General features: G+C 41.7%; 1 protein-coding gene across 2 annotated transcripts; it reads right to left on the bottom strand.

Annotated features, from left to right (window-relative positions):
• LOC125356616 (solute carrier family 4 member 1 adaptor protein) lies at positions 1 to 24268 on the bottom strand. 2 transcript variants are annotated; one of them, XM_048353213.1, is made up of 14 exons: positions 23460 to 24268; positions 22857 to 23052; positions 19811 to 19933; positions 19077 to 19137; positions 18645 to 18784; positions 16253 to 16413; positions 14975 to 15044; positions 14460 to 14646; positions 12095 to 12206; positions 8980 to 9214; positions 5877 to 5963; positions 4089 to 4156; positions 2769 to 2838; positions 1 to 337 (listed from the first exon to the last, which is right to left on the bottom strand). In XM_048353213.1, exons 1-14 carry the CDS (start codon positions 24126 to 24128, stop codon positions 288 to 290), a joined length of 2229 nt encoding a protein of 742 aa, XP_048209170.1. In that variant the 5' UTR covers positions 24129 to 24268; the 3' UTR covers positions 1 to 287. The 2 variants fall into 2 exon arrangements, with proteins under 2 accessions (XP_048209170.1, XP_048209171.1); XM_048353214.1 differs by lacking the exon at positions 5877 to 5963.
• Between the last annotated feature and the right edge of the window lie 10 nt (positions 24269 to 24278).

Below are 24278 nucleotides of genomic sequence, written 5' to 3' on the forward strand. Positions count from 1 at the left end.
TTTTCATCTTCTGATTTTATAGCAGGATCACATATCACATTTTACTCATTTTCAAAGCATCTGGTTCTCTTTTTACAGATATATACACAAACACTTTTAAACATAAATATCAAAATTGGGAAAATCAGATGAGCAGATAAACTTAGGAAGCCAAGAACACAAAAGGAAAGTCCAGGCACCAGGATTTACAAATGATCATCTGGACTTCTTTGGCCATTCAACTGGACATATCACCCCAAATATCCTGTGTCACATGGTCCATAGTTCTTCCTTCGGCTCTGAAGCAATCAATAGCCATACTTGTCATTAAGATGGGTTCTGCCATCTCCACTTTGGCCTAGATCAAAATATTTAAAAAGAAAGATATTTACTCTCTCAAAGTCTAGAGGGAACAGATATCTAGACATCCGTATGCCAAAAGTAAAACAAATAAGTTTATTCTGTGACAGAAGTTTTACTTACAGAATTATATAGTTCATATATAGAATATAGTTGATCTCACTTCAATACTAACATTTACTAGCAGATCATAGGGAGGATGGGAAAGAGATGTAGGCTCTGTCGAGTGGTAGGTTCTAGAGGGAGGGGGCTAACAAGGATAATGAAAGAGGATGAATATGGTCAAAGCAGATTGTTTGCATCTATGAAAAAAGAACAAGGAAATCTATTTTAGGGGGAGGAAAAAAGCAACATGTGAAGAGCATAGAGACAACAAGTTTCTTGTACACTGACATTAAATGTATTTGTATGAGCTGGGCAATGGCTCATACCTACATCAGAGGATCGAAGTTCAAAGCCAGTTTAGATAAAAAAAAGTCTGTGCCCACAGGGCTGGAGGTGAGGTTCAAACCATGCTAGCTGAGCAAGCAAGCACAAGACCCTGAGTTCAAGCCACCTACCACCACCACTAACAACAACATCAAAAAGTATATCCATGAGCACAAAACCTGTACATTCTTTTTTTTTTTTGGCCAGTCCTGGGGCTTGAACTCAGGGTCTGAGCACTGTCCCTGGCTTCTTCTTTTTGCTCAAGGCTAGCACTCTTCCAACTTGAGCCACAGCGCCACTTCTGGCCTTTTCTATATATGTGGTGCTGAGGAATCGAACCTAGGGCTTCATGTAGACGAGGCAAGCACTCTTGCCATTAGGCCATATTCCCAGCCCCTGTACATTCTTTATAGAAAGCAATTTAGACTATCTTAAAATGGTCATAGGTTTGATCCAGCATATACTTTCATTCCTTTTGACTATAGACACACCTCAATACTTCATATATATAAACATATAATACTATATAATGTATATATAGTACAAAATTACAGAGCAAGCAGTTGTTTATTACAGCATTTGCAATGGCAAAAGATTGGGAACTAGCAAATATCCATTAAGTGGTAAAGTGCTTGCCTAGCATGCATCCATTTAGTGGTAGAGTGCTAGAGTAGCATGCATGAAGCCCTGGGTTTGATTCCTCAGTACCACATAAACAGAAAAAGCCAGAAGTGGTGCTGTGGCTCAAGTGGTAGAGTGCTAGTCTTGAGTAAAAGAAGCTCAGGGAGAGTGCCCAGGCCCTAAGTTCAAGCCCTAGGACTGGAGGAAACAAAAGCTGAGCACCAGTGGCTCACACCTGTAATCCTAGCTACTCAGGAGGCTGAGATCTGAGGATTGTGGTTCAAAACCAACTTGGGAAGGAAAGTCTGTCAGACTCTTATCTCCAATTAACCACCAGAAAATCAGAAGTGGTGCAGTGGCTTGAAGTGGTAGAGATCTACCCTTGAACAAAAAGAGCTCAAGGGCTGGGAATATGGCCTAGTGGCAAGAGTGCTTGCCTCCTACACATGAAGCTCTCAGTTCGATTCCCCAGCACCACATATATGGAAAACGGCCAGAAGGGGCGCTGTGGCTTAGGTGGCAGAGTGCTGGCCTTGAGCGGGAAGAAGCCAGGGACAGTGCTCAGGCCCTGAGTCCAAGGCCCGGGACTGACCAAAAAAAAAAAAAAAAAAGAGCTCAAGGACAGAGCCCAGTTCCTTGAGTTCAAGCCCCATTACAGGGGAAAAAAAAAAAAAAACCAAAACAGAAAAAACAACAAAAAATAAGAAAACAACAATATTTGGTTATCTGTAGAGAAAAGATTAGGAGAAGATTAGGAGAGGCACAGCCGAAGTTTTTCCTTCTACTATAGAAATTTCAAAATCCATGGAAAAACAGAAAAATATATTGAACCCTAATCCAGCTTTAATAACCAGCCATACATATAATAACCAACCCTATTTAATAACTAACCCTTTTGTATCTATTTCTTCCTCCCTAGCTTGAATTACTTTAAGGTAATCTCATAAGCCATTCTATCTGTACACATAGAGACTTTATTTGATAGTATTCTTATAACATTTTTTTCTGAATAATTATTTATTGTCAAAGTGATGTACAGAGGGGTTACAGTTTCATATGTAAGGCAGTGGGTATGTTTCTTGTACAGTTTGTTACATTATAATATCTTGTTGCTGGTTTTTGTTTGTTGGGTTGTTGTCAGTCACAGGCTTGAACTTAGGGCCTGGGTGCTGTTCTTGAGCTCTTCTGTTCAAGACTAGTGCTCTACCACTTTGAGCCACAGCACTACTTCCAAGTGAGATGCTATCTCGGCTTCCCAAGGGCTGGCATTATAGCACCATGCCCAGCTCTCTTGTAACTTTCTGAATTCAAACCTTAAATATGTACAAAATATAGAGAAATCTTAGAGGAAAAGAAAAGTCAAAACAATAGATACATACCTTCAGGTGGCATCCACACACAGTAGTCTGGATCATCTTCAGGATATTTGGAAGAAAGTATGGGTGGAAACTGCAAAGAAGAGATGTTTTTTCTCTCTCTCTATATATATATATAACATAATATATAATCATTTAACCATATATCCATATTTATATTATTGCTATCCTGATAATGGTGGCTCAGTGTGCCTCTACTGCACCAACAATGTGATTTATATTGAACTGCTTTCTGGAATGTGGGATCTGGGCATAAGTCAGGTATGGAATATTTATCTGATCAACCTTCAATAAAATTCTTTGGCACTGAGCCTGCTAGTGAGCTTCTCCAGTTAGCAACACTTCACACTGGCACACACTTCTTGTCATGGAACTTAAGCATATCCTGTGCCTCAAATGCAACCAGTTTGCAACTGGTTTTCCCTAGATTTTGCCCCGGGACTTCTTCTGGTTGTTGATTGTACCTGGTAACCTTTAGCTATAGTGAATCATAGCCATAGTACAACCACATTCGGAATCCTGTGAGTCCTCTTCTGAATTACCTCATGATGGTCTTGGGGGCCTCTTGACACAACTGAGCACTTCCACTTCTGGGAACTTGCCATATCCACATAAAGTCATGTATACTTAAGATTTTCATTTTACAGCACTGGTGTAATGAACTAGTAGAAGCAATCCAAGCGTCTCTGTATACAGATGTGGTTAAACAGGGTACATCTGCACAACAGAGAGCACTTTATAGATTGATATAAAATGATTTCCATGATAGGGTAAAAAATAGGATATAGAATGGAGTACGTTAATTACACCTTTTGTGTAACAAGAGTAGGAAAATAATGTCAACATTTATTTTCATAATGTACTAGGTATGAAGAAAAAGCTGCATATTAAGAGGTTTTTATAGTCAAGCACTGGTGGGTTATGCCTGTAATCCTAGCTAGTTAGGAGGCTGAGATCCGAGTATCACGGTTTGAAGGCAGCCCAGGCAGGAAAGTCTGTGAAACTCTTATCTCCATTAAACGACCAAAAACCCAGAAATGGAGCTGTGGCTCAAGTGGTAGAGCACTAGCCTTAAGCAAAAGAAGCTCAGAGACAGTGCTCAGGCCCCAGAACCAGCACAAAAAAAAGAGGTACTTATATGTGAGCACCTTGAAGAAACAGGGTGGATGGAATAAGAGATTTTAAAAATAAAAACCAGAGTGCAGATTTCTAGGAGATTAGGCTAAAGTTGCTGAGAACTCTGAGTCTCCAAAGATTCATTCTTCAGGATATGGTCTATAATAAGTGGATTCATTTCTACTTTCCGAGAAGTGAAGTACTTACTTTGTATGGACCTGGAGCTTTCTTTTTCTTCAATTCATCTCTGCTTTTCTTATATTCTTTCTCTGATGCTAATTTAAGAAGAAAAAGAAAGGAATGAAATAGCTATTTTCAAAAAAAGCAGTATGAAAGGAAAAAGTTTCTCCTAAAGGAGTATCATAGTTACTAAAGACAATATCAGTGATGACTCTACTACTATAAAAACTAACTGGAAGCCAGGCACTAGTAGCTCATGTCTGTCATCCTAACTACCCGGGAGGCTGAGATCTGAGGATTGAGATTCAAAGCCAGACCAGGCAGGAAAGACAAGACTCTTATCTCCAATTAACCACCAGAAAACCAAAAGTGGAGCTATGGCCCAAAGTGGTAGAGCACTAGCCTTGCAAAAGAGCTCAGAGGCAGCAACCCAGGCCCTGAGTTCAAGCCCCAGGACCAGGACAAAAACAAAAAACTATATTAAGCAAAGAAAATTTTCCCTTCACTAATATCTTTGTTTAAAATACTGACTATATTCTCATTCTCTCTTTCCCTCCCTCCCTCCCTTTCTCTCTTTCTCCCTTCCTTCTAGTTCTGGGGACTGAGTTCAGGGGTTTACATTCAGTAGGCAGGCTCTCTACTGCTTGAGTCACATCTCTCATTTTTGCACTGATTATTTTGGGGGTAGGGTCTTGCTTCCTGCACGGCATGTACCTGGACCTCAACCTTCCTATTTTTCTCTTCTCACTGTAGCTGACAGTTGTGTGCTACCACACCCAAGTTGTTTTGCCAAGATGGGGTATTGAAAACTTTTCTGTCTGTGCTAGCCTCAAACCACAATACTTCTGATCTCAGCCTCCCTAGCAGGTAGGACTATAGGCATGAGCCACTGGCCTCTGGCTTAAATTGTAAAATTTTTCTATAAATTTGAATTTGATGAAGCTGACTTTTTACAAGTAAAACCAAAGAAAAGCAGTCCTAGTGGTTGATCAACTTACAATTAATTAAGTAGTTGTACAAAGAGGTTACATAATTCAATGTCTGTTTATGAGTACAATGACTCTTGACCAGTGTCGCCCCTTTCATCACAGACCAACTTTTCAATCAATATTCTGGGGGTACCAGTTTGGGGGCTTGAACGCTCAAGGCTAGTGCTCTACCACTTTAGCCACAGCTCCACTTTCAGCTTGTTGGAGTAGCTAGGATTACAGTCATGAGCCACCAGCACCCAGCTTTCAATCAATTTATTTTAATAGGTTTAGGATCAATTTTATGGTAGGACACAATGCTTTCTGGGAGATACAGAACTGAGGAAGGGTTTGTATGGCCAGAAGGCACACTAAAGCATTAGATGCTTTGTGAAGCAGAGAGAGGAAACTCCTGAAGGTAGAAGAGAAACAACAGAAAAGCAAAAGAGGTTAGCACCAAACAGAAACTTCTTTTGTTTTTTTTTTTGGCCAGTCCTGGGCCTTGGACTCAGGGCCTGAGCACTGTCCCTGGCTTCTTCCCGCTCAAGGCTAGCACTCTGCCACTTGAGCCACAGCGCCGCTTCTGGCCGTTTTCTGTATATGTGGTGCTGGGGAATTGAACCTAGGGCCTCGTGTATCCGAGGCAGGCACTCTTGCCACTAGGCTATATCCCCAGCCCCCAGAAACTTCTTATACTTCCCAAATTTGTTCAAGGCCCTGCTGACTGCCTCTACCTGGTATGTGTATGGCCTTTGCTATGCTCCCTTACGGCACAGCAACCAACGCCTCCATAGGAAATCAAGTGGCACCCACACGAAGAGCAGCCACAGTCCGCTCCACAGCTTACCAGAGGGTTCCTCATGTGTTAAAGTTATTTCACTAATCTCCTTATCATTTTCATTCTGCTCCACTTGGCTGAGTTGAGAGCTGTGTTCTATAAAAAGCAGCACCAGAGCATGTTGTTACTTATTTCATGAGAGAATCACGAAAACAAAAACAAAAGCAAGAGAAGCTATGTACATACATAATCATCAGTTTCAACTAATCTTAATAAAGTTTCCAATAAATGTGCCTTAGATGTCTCATAGAGAATCACCAGTTTTCCACTTGAAATTCTTTTGAACTAAAACTTACCTGGATACTTACTGAAAGCCTTAAAAATGTACATACTACTTGGAGTACAAATTGTATTTCCAGGAATATATTTTTAAATATTCAGAACTAAGCACTGAGATTTATTATTTATACAATGTGTTTTCACACTGTGTTTTCATAACAGCAATATATTTTCACAGTAGCAAAAATTAGGAAACAACTTCCATAGTTAGCAAATGAAAGCTAAATAATGGCACATGTATGCAATGGCTCACAACACCTCTTAGTTAAAATTTTTCTTTTTTTTTTTTTTTTTTTTTTGCCAGTCCTGGGCCTTGGACTCAGGGCCCGAGCACTGTCCCTGGCCTCTTCCCGCTCAAGGCTAGCACTCTGCCACTTAAGCCACAGCGCCGCTTCTGGCCATTTTCTGTATATGTGGTGCTGGGGAATCGAACCTAGGGCCTCGTGTATCCGAGGCAGGCACTCTTGCCACTAGGCTATATCCCCAGCCCAAAATTTTTCTTTTTTAACCTAAGACAGAAAACAGGCTGGAAACAGCCTGGGTAACATAATTCTCATGCTGTCAAAAAGAAAAAGAAGGGGCAGGGTCAGAATACCTTATCAACTTAAGATTATTTTTTGGCAGTAAAGGGTTTGAACTCGGAACCTGTGCTTATTAAACAGGTCCCAGTTCAGCTATAGATTTATTTAATCTTATAAACCAAGTTTTAAAACCTGTGCTACATTTTTGCATGCATGTAGATTTTGCTTCCCTAAAAGAAATACACAAACAAATCCAATCTTACTGCCCCCTTGGTGCTGAGTATAAACCAAAAACCAGGTCAGACAAAAAAGTATGAATAAAATACCTCTTGTAAAAGGCACAGTATTTTCCAGTAACTAAACAAACCAAATGGCAAATACAAAAGGTGGACCTCTCACAAATGGGGGGAAAAGTTAACCTCACTGTCCCTGTGGGACCTGAAGGTAAGTCAAGAGAAAGCTATATTCCAGGGGACTCACACCTGTAATTCTAGCTACTCAGGAGGAAGAGAGGTGGGAATCACAGTTCAAAGCCAGCCTGGGCAGCAAAGTCCATGAGACTAAACTAAAAAAAAAAAAAACAAAAAAACAACAAAAAACTACCAAAAAAGCCAGAAGTGGAACTGCGTCTCAAGTGGTAGAGCACTAGCCTTGAGCACAAAAGTTCAGGGACAGCACCCAAGCCCAGAGTTCAAGCCCCAGGATGGGTAACAAACAAATAATAGACAAGCCTGATTTCTTTGGAATTAGATACGGATTCATTCCTATACAGATTAAATGCAGTTTTAATTTTTTCCTCATACTCCCCATTTTTTTTTTAAATCTTAAATTTGCTAAGCAGTTCGGCCAGAAAAATAAATACTGAAGTTAACAAAGGAGAAGAGGGTATTAAAAGATAAATAAAGCTGGATGCTGATAGCTCACACCTATAGTCCTAGTTACTCAGGAGGCTGAGATCTGAGGATCATGGTTCAAAGCCAGCCTACGTAGAAAAGTCTGTGAGATTCTTATTTCCAATTAACCACAAGAAAACTGGAAGTAGTAATGTGGCTCAAAGTGGTAGAGCACTAGCCTTGAGCAAAAAGAGTCAAAGACAGCGCACAGGCCCTGAGTTTCAGCCCCACTACCAACAACAACAACAACAACAAAAAGATAAATAATGATTTCTAGGGATGAGATTCTGAGAGTTTTCTCTTTTATTATTTGGACTTTTGTGCATGATCTAAAATTTCTAAAATGAATATATGTACTCATTTCTCAATCAGAAATAAAGAAATCAGTCAATCCTCTCAACATTTCTTATCAAATCTTTTCAGAGGTAGTTATATGCTAGGCTCTCTGCTAGGTTCTATACACAAAATGATGAATGGTCTTTCTTTAAAATATCAGTTCAGTAAGTAACAATCTCTGCTTCAAGGATAGGGAGTAAAGTAAGGGGAAGCTTATCCTGAGCTTATCACAGACCAGACCCCACCACCCATATTACTTCATTGCCTTCCAACTTATTCATACAGTGGCAGCAGCTCAGAATTGTAATTCAGCAGCTAAGGCTTCCAATTCCATGGATTTCAATCTTGTGTAATTCTGAAGCACACTGGAAATACCTGCCCTTAATTTGCAATGGAATAAATAAGAAATGGCAAAGAAGATCAAGAAGTTATATTCCTTTACTATAGAGCATCCCACATTTACAGGGTTCAAATGCACAGGCAAAAACTGCTTTTGCGCTGGGTGCTGGCGGCTCATGTCTGTAATCCTACCTCCTCAGGAAGGTGAGATCTGAGGATTGCGGTTCAAAGCCAGTCTGGGCAGCAAAAGTCTCCATGAGACTCTTATTTCTAATTAACCACTAGAAACTGGAAGTGGTGCTGTGGCTCAAGTGGTAGAGCGCTAGCCTTGAGCTGAAGAGCTCAGGGATAGCACCCAGGCCCAGAGCTCAAGGCCCTCGACCCATTTCCCACCCGCCTACCCCCAAAATTGCTTTTGTTTTTTTCTTTTTTGTCAGTCAAGGGGCTTGAACTCAGGACCTGGAGGCTGTCCCTAAGCTCTTATTACTCAAGGCTAGTGCTCTACCACTTTGAGCTACAGCTCTACTTCTGGTTTTTGAGTGGTTAACTAGTGATAAGGGTCTCATGGAGACTTTTTCTGCCCAGGCTGGCTTCGAACCACGATCCTTAGATCTCGGCCTCCTGAGTAGCTAGGACTGCAGGTGGGAGCCAGCAGCATCTGGCTGTGTTTACATCTCTAACCCAGTGATTCACAGTTAATGAAAATGCCCCCACTGAACAGCAGAGAGAGAAGACCAAAACTACCATGACTTTTTGTGTCCTCAGAACACGGGAGATCTGCGGGAGCACTCGTTTCCTGCACTGCTGGTTCTGGCTCTGTCTCCTCAGGCAGCCTACTGCTTCCCTCCTCCACTTTCTTTTCATGCTCCTCCTTTTCTTTCTCTTCCTCCTCTTCCTCTTCCTCCTCCTCTTCCACTTCAGGTTCATCCTTGGTTTTCAATAGAGCAGGAGGGAGGTCTGGACGCCTGGGGGGCAGCTTCTATAAAAGAAACAGAACCACAAAAAAGAGTGTCCGCACAATGACAAAATGTCAACTCTTTTCCAGGAGGTTAACCTAAAATGTGTAGAATGTAACCTGTCTAGGTTAATAAGCCCTGCAAAAGTTTGTTGCAAGTTGAACTATCGCATGGAATTTTGTCCCCCTATGGACCCTCAGAAAATGTCTAAGATGTTGAGATTGTCACGCTGGATCTGTAACTAAGTCGTAGAACACTTGCCTAGCATGTACAAGGCCCAAAGTCCGACCCCCAGCTTGCAGGGAACTATATTTACTCCAGGTAAGTAATAGTAGGAATTATGTCCTGTTTATATCTTGATATTAATGGACCTTAAATTACAAAAATCTCCTAAGAAGTAATTTTTGATAGCACATTTTCAAGGAAACAACATATATAAATTAATAAACAGCTCCTGAAAAAAGGAAGACATTTCTCAAAGAATAAATCCATATATATTTGGGGGGTGGGGGGTAAACAATGTCTATGTTGCTCAGGTTAGTCTTGAACTCTTTGGCCACAAGCAATCTTCCTGCCTCAGCTCTATGCCACAATATCTAGAAAGCCACATATTCTAGCCAAAGCCTTTCAATAAAAGGGCTTAGGAGCCAGGTACAGATGACTCACACCTATAATCTTAGCTACACTGGAGATGGAGACTGAGATCTGAGAATCGGGGTTTGAAGCTAGCCCAAGCAGAAAATCTGTAAGACTCTTATCTCCAGTTAACTACCAAAAAGACTAGAAGTGGAGCTATGGCTCAAGTAGCAGAGTACTAGCCTTGAATAGAAAAGGCTCAGGGATAGCACCTAAGACCTGAGTTCAAGCTCTAGTATAGCACACACGCGCGCACACACACGTACTTAGAGGTGCTAGTTGTAGTGGTTCATGCCTTTAAACTGAGCACAAGGGAGATAACAGGGAGGAGGATTATGAATTTGAGGTCATCCTAGGCTATCCAGTGAGACCATGCCTTGGGAACAAACAAACAAAAGCCAAAAATACTTAGAAAAAAAAAAACGGGTTGCCTTTTCATAATAGGAAGATACCAAAGTATACTTTGAGGATATCTTTTTCTTTCTTTTGGGGGGGGGGGTGCTAGTCCTGGGGCTTGAACTCAGGGTCTGAGCATTGTCCCTAAGCTTTTATTTATGGCTCAAGGCTACTCTTACCACTTGAGCCACAGTCCCACTTCCAGCTCTTTTGGCAGTTTACTGGAGATAAGAATCTCACAGAGGCCAGGTGCTAGTGGCTTCCACCTGTAATCCTAGCTACTCAGGAGCTCGGAGGATTTCAGTTCCAAGCCAGCCCATGCAGAAAAGTATGTAAGACTCTTATCTCCAATTACCCACCAGAAAACTGGAAGTGGCCTAAAGTGGCTCCAAGTGGTAGAGTTCTTTTGCCTTGAGCACATTTTTTAAATACAGGATTTAAAGTATTTTCCTGCTATTTTAAACTCCTACTCCCACCCCCAAAGCCTCTATATTAGGTAACTTACTTAGAATACATAGCTGAGCTATGGGCTAGCAATGTACTTTAGCGGTATAAAGTGCTTGCATACCATGAGAAAGGCCCTGGATTTGATCCCTAGCACAAGAAAACCACCAGAGGGCAGTTTACCCCATTTCAAAATTAATTGTATCCCTTTAAAATTCATTTTTTCCTTCACAAATCTGTTTATGGTCCAAACCCCTAGCACCTCAAAATGTAACTGTATTTGGAGATCATGTCTTCAACGTGATTAACTTATCATGAGTCATTTAGTGTAGGGTCCTAAATTGGTGTCTTTAGAGAACACACCAGGGTGCAAGTGCACAGATGGACAATTACATGAAAAAGCAGCAAGAGGCAGCCATCTGCATGCCAAGGAGGAAAGCAATTCTGCCAGCATTATGATCTTGAGCTTCTACCATCTACAACTGTCAGAAAACAAATTTCTACATTTTAAGCCAACCAATCTATGGTATTTGTTACAGTGACTCAGGCCAACTTATATACAGGACTCAGTTCCTTGGAATGACAAAAATCTGTACATAAAACAAAAATGTATATCAGTGAGGCATTATACAAAAGTAGAAAGAGGGCTGGGAATATGGCCTAGTGGTAGAGTGCTTGCCTCGTATACATGAATCCCTGGGTTCAATTCCTCAGCACCACATATATAGAAAGGGCCAGAAGGGGTGCTGTGGCTCAAGTAGCAGAGTGCTAGCCTTGAGCAAAAAGAAGCCAGGGACAGTGCTCAGGCCCTGAGTTCAAGCCCCAGGACTGGCAAAACAAATAAACAAAAAAAGTAGAAAAACCATGAAACTCAGGAGACCAAACACCCAGATTTGTCACCTTAAATATGTAATGACTATACAATCTGTATCTTCCTCTCTAACTAGCTTCTCATATACAAGGCACAGTAATTACCACACAGTAAGGGTATTGGATGGACTAAATCAAGTATAGAAAAAATATATATGGCAGAGGCAAGCACATAAGCTATAATGATCCATTCCTAAATTCAAAATTCATTAAAAATTAATAACCCTATGTTCTAATTTACAAATCAATTACTTGCAAAGTTTCTTGAATCACTTTACCAATCCCTGACAACTCTAAACTGAACAACAACAACAAAAAACCTAATAATCCAATTCTGGGTAGGATAATGATCATACCAAGCTCACAGCTCTTTTGTATATCACCATGGAATGAGTCATTTGTACTTTTATTTTAAATAAAAGAAAATTTACACCAGCACTGAGAAAAGAAAGGAAAGAAGGGAGGAAGGAGGGGAAAGAGGGAGGGAAGGGGGGAGGAAAAGAGGGAGGAAGAATGACTGGCTCAGGAATAACTCAACATCCTGATTTACAACTTACCCCTACTGTTCCAGTTTTTAATTTGAATTTGCTTCCTCCTTTCATAGCACCAAAGAGAGGCAATGTAAGCTTCTTAGCTTTGTTTTCTAAACCTGAATTGTGTGGTTCAGACCTAAAATGAAAGAACAATTATATTCATCTGTTCCAGTCCAAGGCTTTCCCTAAAAACACCATGACAATAACAAAATAATTTTTGACAAACCAGAGCAACAACAAAAATACCACAATTTGGGCGCCAGTGGCTTAAACCAGTCATCATAGCTACTCAGGAGGCTAAAATCTGAGGATTCTGGTTCACAGCCAACCCAAGCAGGAAAAATTTGTGAGACTCTTATCTCCAATTAACCACAAAAATTGAGAAATGGAGCTGTGGCTCAAGTAGTAGAGTGGTAGCCTTGAGCAAGAAAGCTCAGGGACTGCACTTAGACCCTGAGTTTAAACCCCAGGGTTGCAACGGACTTGGCAACTTGTTAGACACAACTTGTTAGATTTGGCTAAAATGACCATTAGAAGTAGGTAGTGATGACAGAGGAAAGCTTAAAAGTTTCAGAATGGGCCAGGGGGGTGGGGGGGAGGGGGAAGGACCTTCCTCCTCATGGACAGACTGATCATTCTGACTCATAGTGACCTGTATCAGCCAGGTGCCGGGTGGCTACTCAGGAGGCTGGGATCTGAGAATTGCAGTTCCAAGGCAGTCCAGGCAGGAAAGTCTACGAGACCCTTTTCTCCACTTAACCACCCAAAAGGCTAGAAGTAGGACTGTGGTTTAAGTGGTACAGCCACTAGCCTTGGATGAAAAGCTTAGGGACAACACCTAGGCCCTGAAATCAAGACCCAGAAATGTTATTTAAAAAAAAAAAAGGAAGAAAGGAAAGACAGAAGAGAAGAAGGGAGAAAGAGGGAGGGAGGGAGAGAGGAAAGGAGGGAGGAAAATGACTTCCCTGGTCCAGCCTGAAGCCACCTTTTACCTAAGTCTCTCCCTGATGTTCCAGGACCCAGACTCACTGCCTTTTCCCATGTCAGAAACCACTACCTTATGAAGGCTACCAAAATAACCTGCCTTCCTAGCCCAAATTACCCTCCTTCAAATCATGGCCCTCCACACCCATGCTCAGGCCTCAGGAGGGCTCTGGTGCCAACACAGATGTTTTTCAGCTGTACTAAATCTTGGTGTTTAACAGCAACATTAAACCGATGGGAGAGGCCTAGAGAATATGCAAAGATTTGCTCAAAGGAGGTAACAATTCTTAACAAGAAAAAATAAGGTGTTGAGGGTGCTAGGATCCATGATAAGAATCCATCTTTTGTCCATGAAACTGTGAAAACAAAAATTAAGCTAGTTTTATGCTTGTACTTCAAACTGCAAAAGCTATAGCTACAGTGCATATAAAATCTATGCCATAGGTTTTATACACAGGATGTAGGGCATACTAATACACGCTTGTTGACAATCTAGGGCTACCTAAACGAATTTTCTACAACAATGGAGATTTTTTTTTTAATTTTCTACATTGCACTGTCCAATACAATAGACACCAGCCCCATGTGGCTATTGAACACTTGGAATGTGGCTACTATAACTAAAGATGCAAATTTTTAATTTCATTAAAAGAAGTTTTCATTGTAATAGCATATAGACACTGAGTGCTATTCTAGACAGTACAGACCAAAAGAGAACAAGAAACATCCTGCAGCTAACCACCCTCATAAGTAAGTAAATCCCTTTTTCTCTTGTGTGGTTTGGTATGTATTCATCATTTATAGGTCTTCATATATTAGAAAACTTGGCCTTGGGACATTTGCTTTTTTATTTATTTATTTTTCTTTTTGCAGGCCTGAAGCTTGAACTACGGCCTGGGCACTGTCCCTGAGCTTCTTTTGCTCAAGGTTAGCACTCTACCACTTGAGCCACAGAGCCATTTCCAGCTTTTTCTGTTTATGTGGTGCTAAGGAATCGAACCCAGGGTTCGTGCTTGCTAGGCAAGCATTCTACCACTAAGTCACCTTCTGAGCCCTACGTTTGTTTTCTAAAAAGTTTATTCTACACTAAAAGATTGAGTTTTAAAAAAATGCCATAGCCTTGCAATGCACCATAGCTTCCTCTAAAAACACTGCAGCAATTGATGTTTCACAAATGAAAGCAGTTTTCAATGTCTCCAGGAAAGTGCTGGGGAACGAAACGGTCAGTGATAAAGGGCTGGACTTCCATGCATGAGGCCCTGGGTTTGATCACTATTACTGGAAAACAAAAAAAAATTGTTGTTTATATTTCTACTATATAATTGTTGTCTAAGTAGATAAAAGGACAATTCAAAGTATTACATCTGCTATTATGCTTATTTTAAATTCCAAATTAACTACTTACTTCTTTAGTTCTGGAATCTCTGCTGGCTTTACAATTTTTATTAACCCTTTAAGTCTCTGTTGTTCTTTCCTCAACTCAAAAGTTCTCAGGTGAAGTTTCTTCCGGGACACACCATCTAATGCACTGCCTGATTTCATTTCTGACATGAATGCATCTAAAGAATCTTGAGATGGTGACTCTGACAAAGCTGTTGAAAGAAAGGAAGATAACACTTGTTTAGAAAGATAGTCCCAAATAATGAAATTTCAGCCAAAGTTTCCACAGAGAAGTCACTAACAAAGCTGAGTATCTGTGAAACCTTGGTTAGTGATTTTTGTCTGACTGGGTTCGTTCTCTTCAACTGTTAAGAGATGAGGTTAAACCAAATGATACAGGATATTCTTTCTAGTTCTAAAATGCAACAGTGCTCCTTAGAAAAACTGCATATTCTATCTTCCCTATTAGCAAATGAAGCCCCAGGACTAGCCACACTACAGTATCATTATAGGTGGTCAAGAAATAGTTAATGTCCTTACCTTTGCTTGAGGCCTTGAGCCTCTCAGAAATTTCAGAGAGCTCCTTTTCAGCATCATTTAACTTTGCAACCTATAAAAGCAAAATTGACAATGTTAGCTTTCCTTCTTCCAAATTACGTTTATCATCTTCCTTTTTCACTTCTATAAAATTTGAGAGAATTTAGAAATCCAGCTAAATCTGATCTTTATGGAGTTAATACTTTTCATGTGCTTATTCTAGCTGAATTTCTAAATTAAAGAACTGAGAATTAATAGAATAAGTAACCAACACTTTATTTTACTCAAAAGAAAATACTCAAAGTATTTTTTCACTGATGAATCAAAAAAAAATAAATAAATGGATGCTGGATAATGGTTTAATCTCTGAATATGATTAGAGTGTTAAATGCATGCAATCTATAAACCTAAAATTCTAGAAAGGCTATCACATTTCAGATTAGTATCAAACTATCCTAAAATTCCTTTGATTCCTCTTGACTGTCAAAGTCCTAAACTCAGTTCCACCTGTGATGCCCTAACATGGAGCCTTTTCTTTTCTAGGAGTAAGAACATATCCAAAGAATGTTTATTAATGAATCAATATCAACCTGGAGGAAAGTCTCTAGTAGCAAGACCATTTTTCCCCCAATAACTTGGATAAAACTGGTTGTTAGCATTACATTTACACTTCACAAAAATTATATATCAGGACCAGATTTCCATTCTACTGCTTTAAAAACTGGAACTATGAACTGGGCACCAGGGGCTCACACCTGTAATCCTAGCTGCTCAGAAAGCTGAGGTCTGAAGAGCTACATTTGAAGCAAGCCTAGGCTGAAAATCTGTGAGACTCTTATCTCCAAATAACCAGCACAAAGCCAGAGTGAAGGCATGGCTCAAGTAACAGAGTGCCAGACATCAGTGAAAAAGCCAAGCAAGAGCACAGGCCCAGAGTTTAAGCCCCAGTTATTGGCATAAAAAAAAGTGTAACTATCATAAAACAGATTTAAATAATAAATTGTTGTGTGTCTTTTTAAATAAACTGCCACAAGTATTCCTTTTTTTTTTTTTTTTTTTGCCAGTCCTGGGGCTTTGGACTCGGGCCTGAGCACTGTCCCTGGCTTCTTTTTGCTCAAGGATAGCACTCTGCCACTTGAGCCACAGCGCCACTTCTGGCCATTTTCTGTATATGTGGTGCTGGGGAATTGAACCCAGGGCTTCATGTATACGAGGCAAGCACTCTTTGCCACTAGGCCATATCCCCAGCCTTGCCACAAGTATTTCTATAATTAAACTTGCCAGTGATTCAAAGGTCTCTGGCTTTTCATCGATCTTCCCAGCCTTCTTCATTCGGTTCAAACGCTTCTTCTCCACCAGGCCAGTTCTATCAAGGAATGTGTCATCATCACTATCATAAAAATCTTCATCTTCCCAGTTCTTGGCTTTCCTTTTCCGAGATACTAGAGGTAAGAAGATTGGTAATTAAACTTTTTTAAAAGTGAAAAGAAGGAAAGCAGGCAAGCAACTTAATAAAGGATTCCATAACTTCCAACCCATATATGAAAACAAAGGTCTAGCTGAATGTGGCGGCACACAATTATAATCCCAGCACTCAAGAGAATGAGGTAGAAGGACCCAAAGTTCAAGGCCAGCCTGGGCACCATAACAAACTTTAGCTCAGGGGCTAGGGATATGGCCTAGTGGCAAGAGTGCTTGCCTCATATACATGAGGCCCTGGGTTCAATTCCCCAGCACCACATATACAGAAAATGGCCAGAAGTGGCGCTGTGGCTCAAGTGGCAGAGTGCTAGCCTTGAGCAAAAAGAAGCCAGGGACAGTGCTCAGGCCTTGAGTCCAAGCCCCAGGACTGGCCAAATAAATAAATAAATAAATAAAACTTTAGCTCAAATAAATAAAACAAAAACCAGACAGCTAAACCCTGAAACCATTATACAAAGTGAAAAAAGGTCAGAAACAAAATGATATGTATCTCATTATTCTATTTATCTGAGGTATCTAAAGTAGTCACATTTGTAGACAGAAAAGTAAAATGGCAGTTGGTTCAGCCGCAGTATGGGATGATGGGAGAGTTCTGAGATGGATGGTGATGATGGCTACACAACAACGTGAATATACTCAGCGTACAATTCAAGTGGTACAACAAAAATAGATAGCTGAGTGAGCAAAAGGCTCCTAAAAATCAGTGAATGGGGCTGGGAATGTGGCTTAGCAGGAGAGTGCTTGCCTAGCATGCATGAAGCCCCGGGCTCCCTTCCTCATCACCACATACACAGAAAAAGCCGGAAGTGGCACTGTGGCTAAAGTGGTAGAGTACCAGCTTTGAGCAAAAAGGAAGCCAGGGACAGTGCTCAGGTCCTGAGTCCTAAATAAATAAATAAATAAATAAATAAATATCAATGAGTAGCTGGGTGTCAGCAGCTCATGGCCATAATCCTACTCAGAGGGCTGAGATCTGAGGATCATGGTTCAAAGCCAGTCTGGACAGGAAAGTTCATGAGACTCTTTTGTTGTTGGTGGTGGTGTTTGTGTTGGTGGTGATGATGGTCATGGTGTGGTTGTCTTGGGGCTTGAACTCAGGCCTGGGCCCTGTCCCTGAGTTTTTAGCTCAAGGCTAATTCTCTATACTATGAGCTACAATATCACTTCCAGTTTTGTTTTGTTTTGTTTTTGCCAGTCCTGGGGCTTGGACTCAAGGCCTGAGCACTGTTGCTGGCTTCTTTTTGCTCAAGGCTAGCACTCTGCCACTTGAACAACAGTGCCACTTCTGGCCTTTTCTATATATCTGGTGCTGAGGATTCGAACCCAAGACTTCATGTATACAAGGCAAGCACTCTTGCCACTAGGCCATATTCCCAGCCCCCACTTCCAGTTTTTGTGGTTAATTTGAGATAAGAGTCTCACACACTTTCCTGCCTGGGCTGGCTTTGAACTGTGATCTTCAGCTCTCAGCCTCCTGAGAAACTAGGATTATAGGCATGAGCCACTGGCATCTGGCCCATGAGACTCTTATCTCCATTTAAGCATAAAAAAAAAAAAAACAGAAGTGGAGCTGTGGCCCAAGTGGTAGAACAGTAGGCTCTGAGTTCAAGCCCCAAGACCTTCACAAAAACAAAAACTTAGTAATACTAGATAGCTCAACCTGGCCTCATTCTCGTAAGTACTGGGATTGCTAAGTATGTGTCACCACACCTAGAATTTATCATTTTATTAGATTCATGTTGTTCAAAAAGATGGACAAGTTATGGTAGTTAGCAACATTAAGTAAAAGGAATATGGTGTGTGCCTGTCATCCCAGCAATAATGGAAAGCCTAAAGATAGGCTGATCATAGCTTAGGCACAAGCCTGGGCAGGAAGAGTGATTCTACCTTTAAAATAACAAGTAAGAAACAGGCCTAGAGGCAAGGCTTAGCATTAGTGTACTTTTTTTTTTTCCCCCAGGGCTTGAACTCAGGGCCTGATCATTGTCCCTGAGCTTCTTTTGCTCAAGACTAGCACTCTACCACTTGAGCCCCAACACCACTTCTGACTTTTTCTGCTTATATGGAACTGAGGAATCGAACCCAGGGCTTCATGCATACTAGGCAGGCACTCTACCACTAAGCCACCACCCAGCCATTATATCACTTCGTGTATTAAGTTTTCCTTCCTTCTTGACTCTCATACACAGACCTGCTTCCTGCCGTAGCAATCCTAGAGTATCGAGGATGCGACAAGCTTCCAGTGAGCACTGGATCATCGCTTCTTTTTTCTTTCCCGAATGTATGGCCTCAGCCACCAGCTGCTTCCCCGTTGAATCATCCACAGGTAATCTGCATTGTTAGAGGGAATTATAACACAGCAGTAAGTTCCAACTAACATGCTATGATGAAGGTCATGGTTTCCTAGATAGCTTTTCAATCTCTCATTTACTTCAGTCTAATTTACCACGGCTGTTCTTCAATCCATTCCCTTCCACCTCCTGACCTTGTAAGTGTTACTAAACCATCAAGGAACAGCCCCAAACGAAGACTAAAGGTACTGTACAGGCAGTTGTCTTCAACCATAAGTTAACCTGAAACTGGTCACTTTGTCGTGATGAACATTAATAAGAAAAGCACTTACCTCACTCTACAGAGCCAAGTACTGTGTCCCTGTTCATCAAATTCATATTCTAATTCTTCTCCTGTTGGAAGAAGACAAAACAGTTTTAATAGAATCTGAAAATTATGAATTGATTACATGAGAAAAGAGCAAAAAGTTAAATAAGGATATCAATATTTCCATATCACAATAAATACTAAATTCCAATATAGTGAATAAATACTGTATTTTCAGTTACTCCAAGGGATTATCATCTGCAATAAAAGTAGGATGACTTTGACACAAAGAAAATCTCAGACAAGGCAATCAACTTCTGAGCAGAGTGTGTAGCTCAGAGGGAGAGGACAAGCTTAGCACATCTAAGGCCTTAGATGTGGCTTAGCACTGCAAAAAATATAAAAGCAAGGGCTGGGAATATGGCTTACTAGTAAAGTGCTTGGCTTGTATACATGAAGCCCTGAGTTCGATTCCTCAGCACCACATATATAGAAAACGGTCAGAAGTGGCACTGTGGCTCAAGTGGCAGAGTGCTAGCCTTGAGCAAAAAGAAGCCAGGGACAGTGCTCAGGCCCTGAGTCCCAAGACCCAGGACTGGCAAAACAAAAAATAAAAGCAAGAAATCACACGGGCAAACACTGAGCAAGGAAGACAGGCAATAAAGTGCAGAATTTCTCAGTGTGAAGCGTAACCTAAAGCTATAGAAACAACTCCACTACCGGTACATATTACCATAAGATTGGAAACTAGTTACTTACCTTCTCTATCAAAGAAACCTTGAAGGGCCTTCTTTGGATCTTTTATATAGAAAGCCTCCCTTTCCTGCTGAAACTCTAAGACAATGGGGTTCTCTTCAGCCTCGTCCTCTACAGCATCTTCTCCTGCAGGATATAAGAAAGGATGGAAAGAACAGACACGTGAAGAGGACATCTGAATGATACCATCTTTTAGGTTGCATATAGATATATGAGCTATATACAGTAGTGCTGCATTCCTGTAATCCCTGAACTTCAGAGGCAGAGGCAGTAGGATTTTGAACTAAAGGCCAGCTTGGGCTACATAGATAGATACTGTCTCAGAAAGAAAAAAAAAAAAAAAGCCAGGTGCCAGTGGTTCACACCTGTAATTCTAGCTACTCAGGAAGCTGAGATCTGAGGATTGCTGTTCAAAGCCAGCCCTGGCAGGAAAGTGTGAAACTCTTATCTCCAATTAACCACAGAAAACTGGAAGTGGTACTGTGGCTCAAAGTGGTAGAGCACTAGCCTTGAACTAAAAAGCTCAGGGATAGCACCCAGGCCCAAGTTCAAGCTTCACAACCAACTAAATATATATGTGTTTATTTGTATACATATATATGATACATAAAATATTATCTGATGAATATATATAAATATAATGATGAGATTTTTTTTTTCCTTTTTGTGCCATTCCTAAGTATTAAGCCACCAGTGCCATGCCCTGGGAATGAATGAATGAATGTGTGTGTGTGTGTGTGTGTGTGTGTGTGTGTTTGGTTTTTGGGGTTTGTTTTGGGGTTTTTTTGGCAGTCCTGGGGCTTGGACTTAGGGCCTAAGCACTGTCCCTGGCTTCTTTTTGCTCAAGGTTAGCACTCTACCTCTTGAGCCACAGTGCCACTTCTGGCCTTTTCTGTTTATGTGGTGCTGAGGAATCAAACCTAGAGCTTCATGCATGCTAGGCAAGCACTCTACTGTTAAGCCACATTCCCAGTCCTGGGAATGTATTTTTAAAGGGATATAGTCTTATGTGATGAAAAGGAAGACAGCTGTGCAGAGGATGAAACAACCATAAAATCACCACTATGAGCAACTTCAAATTTTATACATCATATAACAAATCAAGGGCTGGGAATATGGCCTAGTGGCAAGAGTGCTTGCCTCATATACATGAAGCCCTGGGTTCAATTCCCCAGCACCACATATATAGAATGGCCAGAGGTGGCGCTGTGGCTCAAGTGGCAGAGTGCTAGCCTTGAGCAAAAAGAAGCCAGGGACAGTGCTCAGGCCCTGAGTCCAAAGGCCTAGGACTGGCAAAAAAAAAAAAAAACAAAAACCAAAAAAAACAAACAAACAAACAAATCAAAATCTGTTTCCATGGCTTGCCCTTCCTTCCTTCCTTCCTTCCTTCCTTCCTTCCTTCCTTCCTTCCTTCCTTCCTTCCTTCCTTCTTTCCTTCCTTCCTTCCTTCCCTCTCTCCCTCCCTCCTTCTTTCCTTCTCTTCTCTCTTTTTTTTGTCAGTTGTGGGGCTTGAACCCAGGGTCTGCATGCTGTGTAATGTCCCTGAGCTCTTTTGCTCAAAGCTAGCACTCTACTACTTTGAGCCACAGTACCACTTCCATTTTTGAGTGATTAATTGAAGATCAGAGTCTCATTTCTGCCCAGGCTGACCTGAACCTTAATCCTCAGATCTCAGCTTCCTAAGTAGCTAGGATTACAGGCATGAGCTCTGGCATCAGACTCCAAGGCATTGTCTTCCCATAACTTAGCCCAAAGGCAGAATTCACCTAGTACATTTTGAAGAGAAAAAAAAATCTTAGCTCTTCAGCCTAGGATTCTCTCTCTCACTCAAACTCACATCTAAAACCTTTTCACCAATATAATATATAATATTATCAATATAATAATATAATATCCTAAAAGTGCTCCTAACTGCCAAACAGAATAATAAGCTCATTACTACCGTAAAACCATCAGGCCCTACTCTGAAGACCAATTCCAATATGCATCTTTATCAGGGCTACTTTTCTTTTCCTTCAAGTTCCAGTTCAAAACTCTTCTGCTCATAAACTTACAAAGTGTCCCAAAGACCTAAGCCAGTGCTGTCCAGGAGGAATATAATGAAGGCCATCTGTAGGGCTGGGGTGGGGAGGTGGGAGGCAGCTCAAGTGGTAGAACACCTGCCTAGGGGAGGGGAGGGGAGAGCAGAGAGGGGAAGGGAAGAAAGAAAGGAAGGACAAACAGGCAAGCTTACATTTCTATAAGCTACATTAACAAGTTAAAAAAAACAAACACCACAAGTGACATTATTGTCATTTCAATGTGTAACCAATACAAGAATATCAAGAGAATATCTTGGGTTGAATAACATTTCACTTTATTTGACAATGTCATTTCATCCCCTTTAGTGATAATTATAAAGCATGAGATTGGTACTTAATAAATATGATTTAAATCGTGAAAACAGTATGTAAATTGTATTCTGAAGAAAAGGCTTGAATAATAAATTGTATTAAAAATGCACTTAAAATACCCATAATAGAGCATTTGTCTACCAAGTGCAAGGCTCTGGGTTCAAACTCCAGTACTGCCAAAATTTTTAAAAAAGGAAAATTACCCACAGTGCTTATAATTCAGTAACTTTTTTCACTGCTAAATTTAATGACTCTAGGTTTTAGTTACATTTAAACAAATTGTATTTACCCTATCTACATCAAAAAGTCATGGAATGATTTTTTTAATGTATATATATATTTTAAAAACACTAGTAAAGGGTACCATATATGATTTTTAAAAATGCTAGAAAAGGCTACCACTAGTAATAACCTCAAAATGATACTTCTGGCAGCATTTAAAATTCCTGAACTCAGGGCCTCGTCATCTTGCGTGGCTTTTTTTGCTCAAGGCTGGCACTCTACCATTGGAGCCACAACTCCACTTGTGGTTTTATGCAGGTTAATTGGAGATAACTTCTGGCTGGCTTAAAATGGCTACAACCCTCAGATTTCAGCCTCCTGAGTAGCTAGGACTACAGGCATGAGCCACCAGCCCATGGCTTAAAATTTCTTACCCATTCCCCAAGTGCAACCCATCTCATCTTCTTGGCCACCAGCATTTCTCTTTGTTTCGCTGGTATCCATTTCCTCCTCTTCATCCGAATCGTCTCCTAGCATCTTCTTCTCCAACAACTTTTGTTGCTGTTTTCGAAGTTCCTTCAACTGTGTTACTGTTAACTCAGATTCTGCCTCTCGGTCTTCCTCTGGTCCCTGATGAAAAATAGACAAACCAGAGTTCAGGAATGTGCAAAATTACTTTCAGAACTATAGCAATGTAGGAGCTGGGATGTGGCTTAGCGGTAGAATGCTTGCACGAAGCCCTGGGTTTGATTCCTCAGCACCACATAAACAGAAAAGGCTGAAAGTGGCGCTGTGACTCAAGTGGTAGAGTGCTAGCCCTGAGCAAAAAGAAGCCAGGGACAGTGCTCAGGCCCTGAGTTCAAGCCCCAGGACTGGCAAAAAAAAAAAAAAAGGAACTATAGCAATGTAAACAGAGGTCTAGAGTTTAAAATGCAGACACTTTTCTGACTAGGACAATCTCCTTCCTCGCCTAAAGCTTAAGAAGCTCAGAAGCCCAGCAGGGTGAGGTCCTAACGTATTTGTTTACTTGTGCTTACCTGCAGGATGAAGAGTCGAGTGCTGCCTCCAAAGCGAAAAACATGCCCGACGCGGACTCTGCAATAGGTGCGGGGTGGAAGACGCGTTTTGTTGAGGAAGGTGCCATGAGTACTGCCCAGATCGTGCAGATAAAAGCCCTGCTCCTGGCCGTCGCAATCTCCGTCCGGGCCTGGCGCTCTGTGCTGGAGCACGGCGTGGTACCGCGACACGGAAGGATGCTCCAGACAAACGTCACAGGTCGGCAGCCTTCCGAAAAGGCAGCAACTTGTCCCTTTCAAGCTACGGGTGCCCACGATGGTGCCACTCTTCAGGATCTCTAGGCTGTAGGAAGCGGTGGCTGGGCTGCCCCAGGGAGGTTCTTGGTATGGGGGAGCCCGGGAAGGGCCGCCAGCACCAGCGACAAGTGTGGTGGGCCGCGGCTGCTCCTGGGGGACACTCGAACTCGGGGCCTCCTCACTGACTGGCCGAGGCAGAGGGGCCTCGGGGTCGCCCGCGCCGGGCTCCAACCGCGACGGAAGACATTCCTTCTTCACCTCACCGTGATCTGTGGGGGTAGCGTCCGGAGCCTTACCCTTCCCAGCCGGGGGCACTGGCAGAGCCGGTTTCTTAAAGTCGCCACTGAGTTCTGGCAACGCCGGCGGCTGCGACTGAGGGAGAGGGTCAGCCATCGTCCACCGGCGCAACGGCGAAACGAGTCCCTGGGAAACTTCGCCCTTTGCGCCCTGCGTTCCCCTCCGCCGCTCCGCTTCCCGCTTTCCAAGAGCTTCCCGGGCGGCGGCGGAAGCCTCATTCCTCCCAAGCCAGCGCGTCTTAAAGCC

Source organism: Perognathus longimembris, chromosome 8, assembly GCF_023159225.1.
Source record: "Perognathus longimembris pacificus isolate PPM17 chromosome 8, ASM2315922v1, whole genome shotgun sequence".
In the NCBI taxonomy this organism is placed as follows: Eukaryota; Metazoa; Chordata; class Mammalia; order Rodentia; family Heteromyidae; genus Perognathus; species Perognathus longimembris.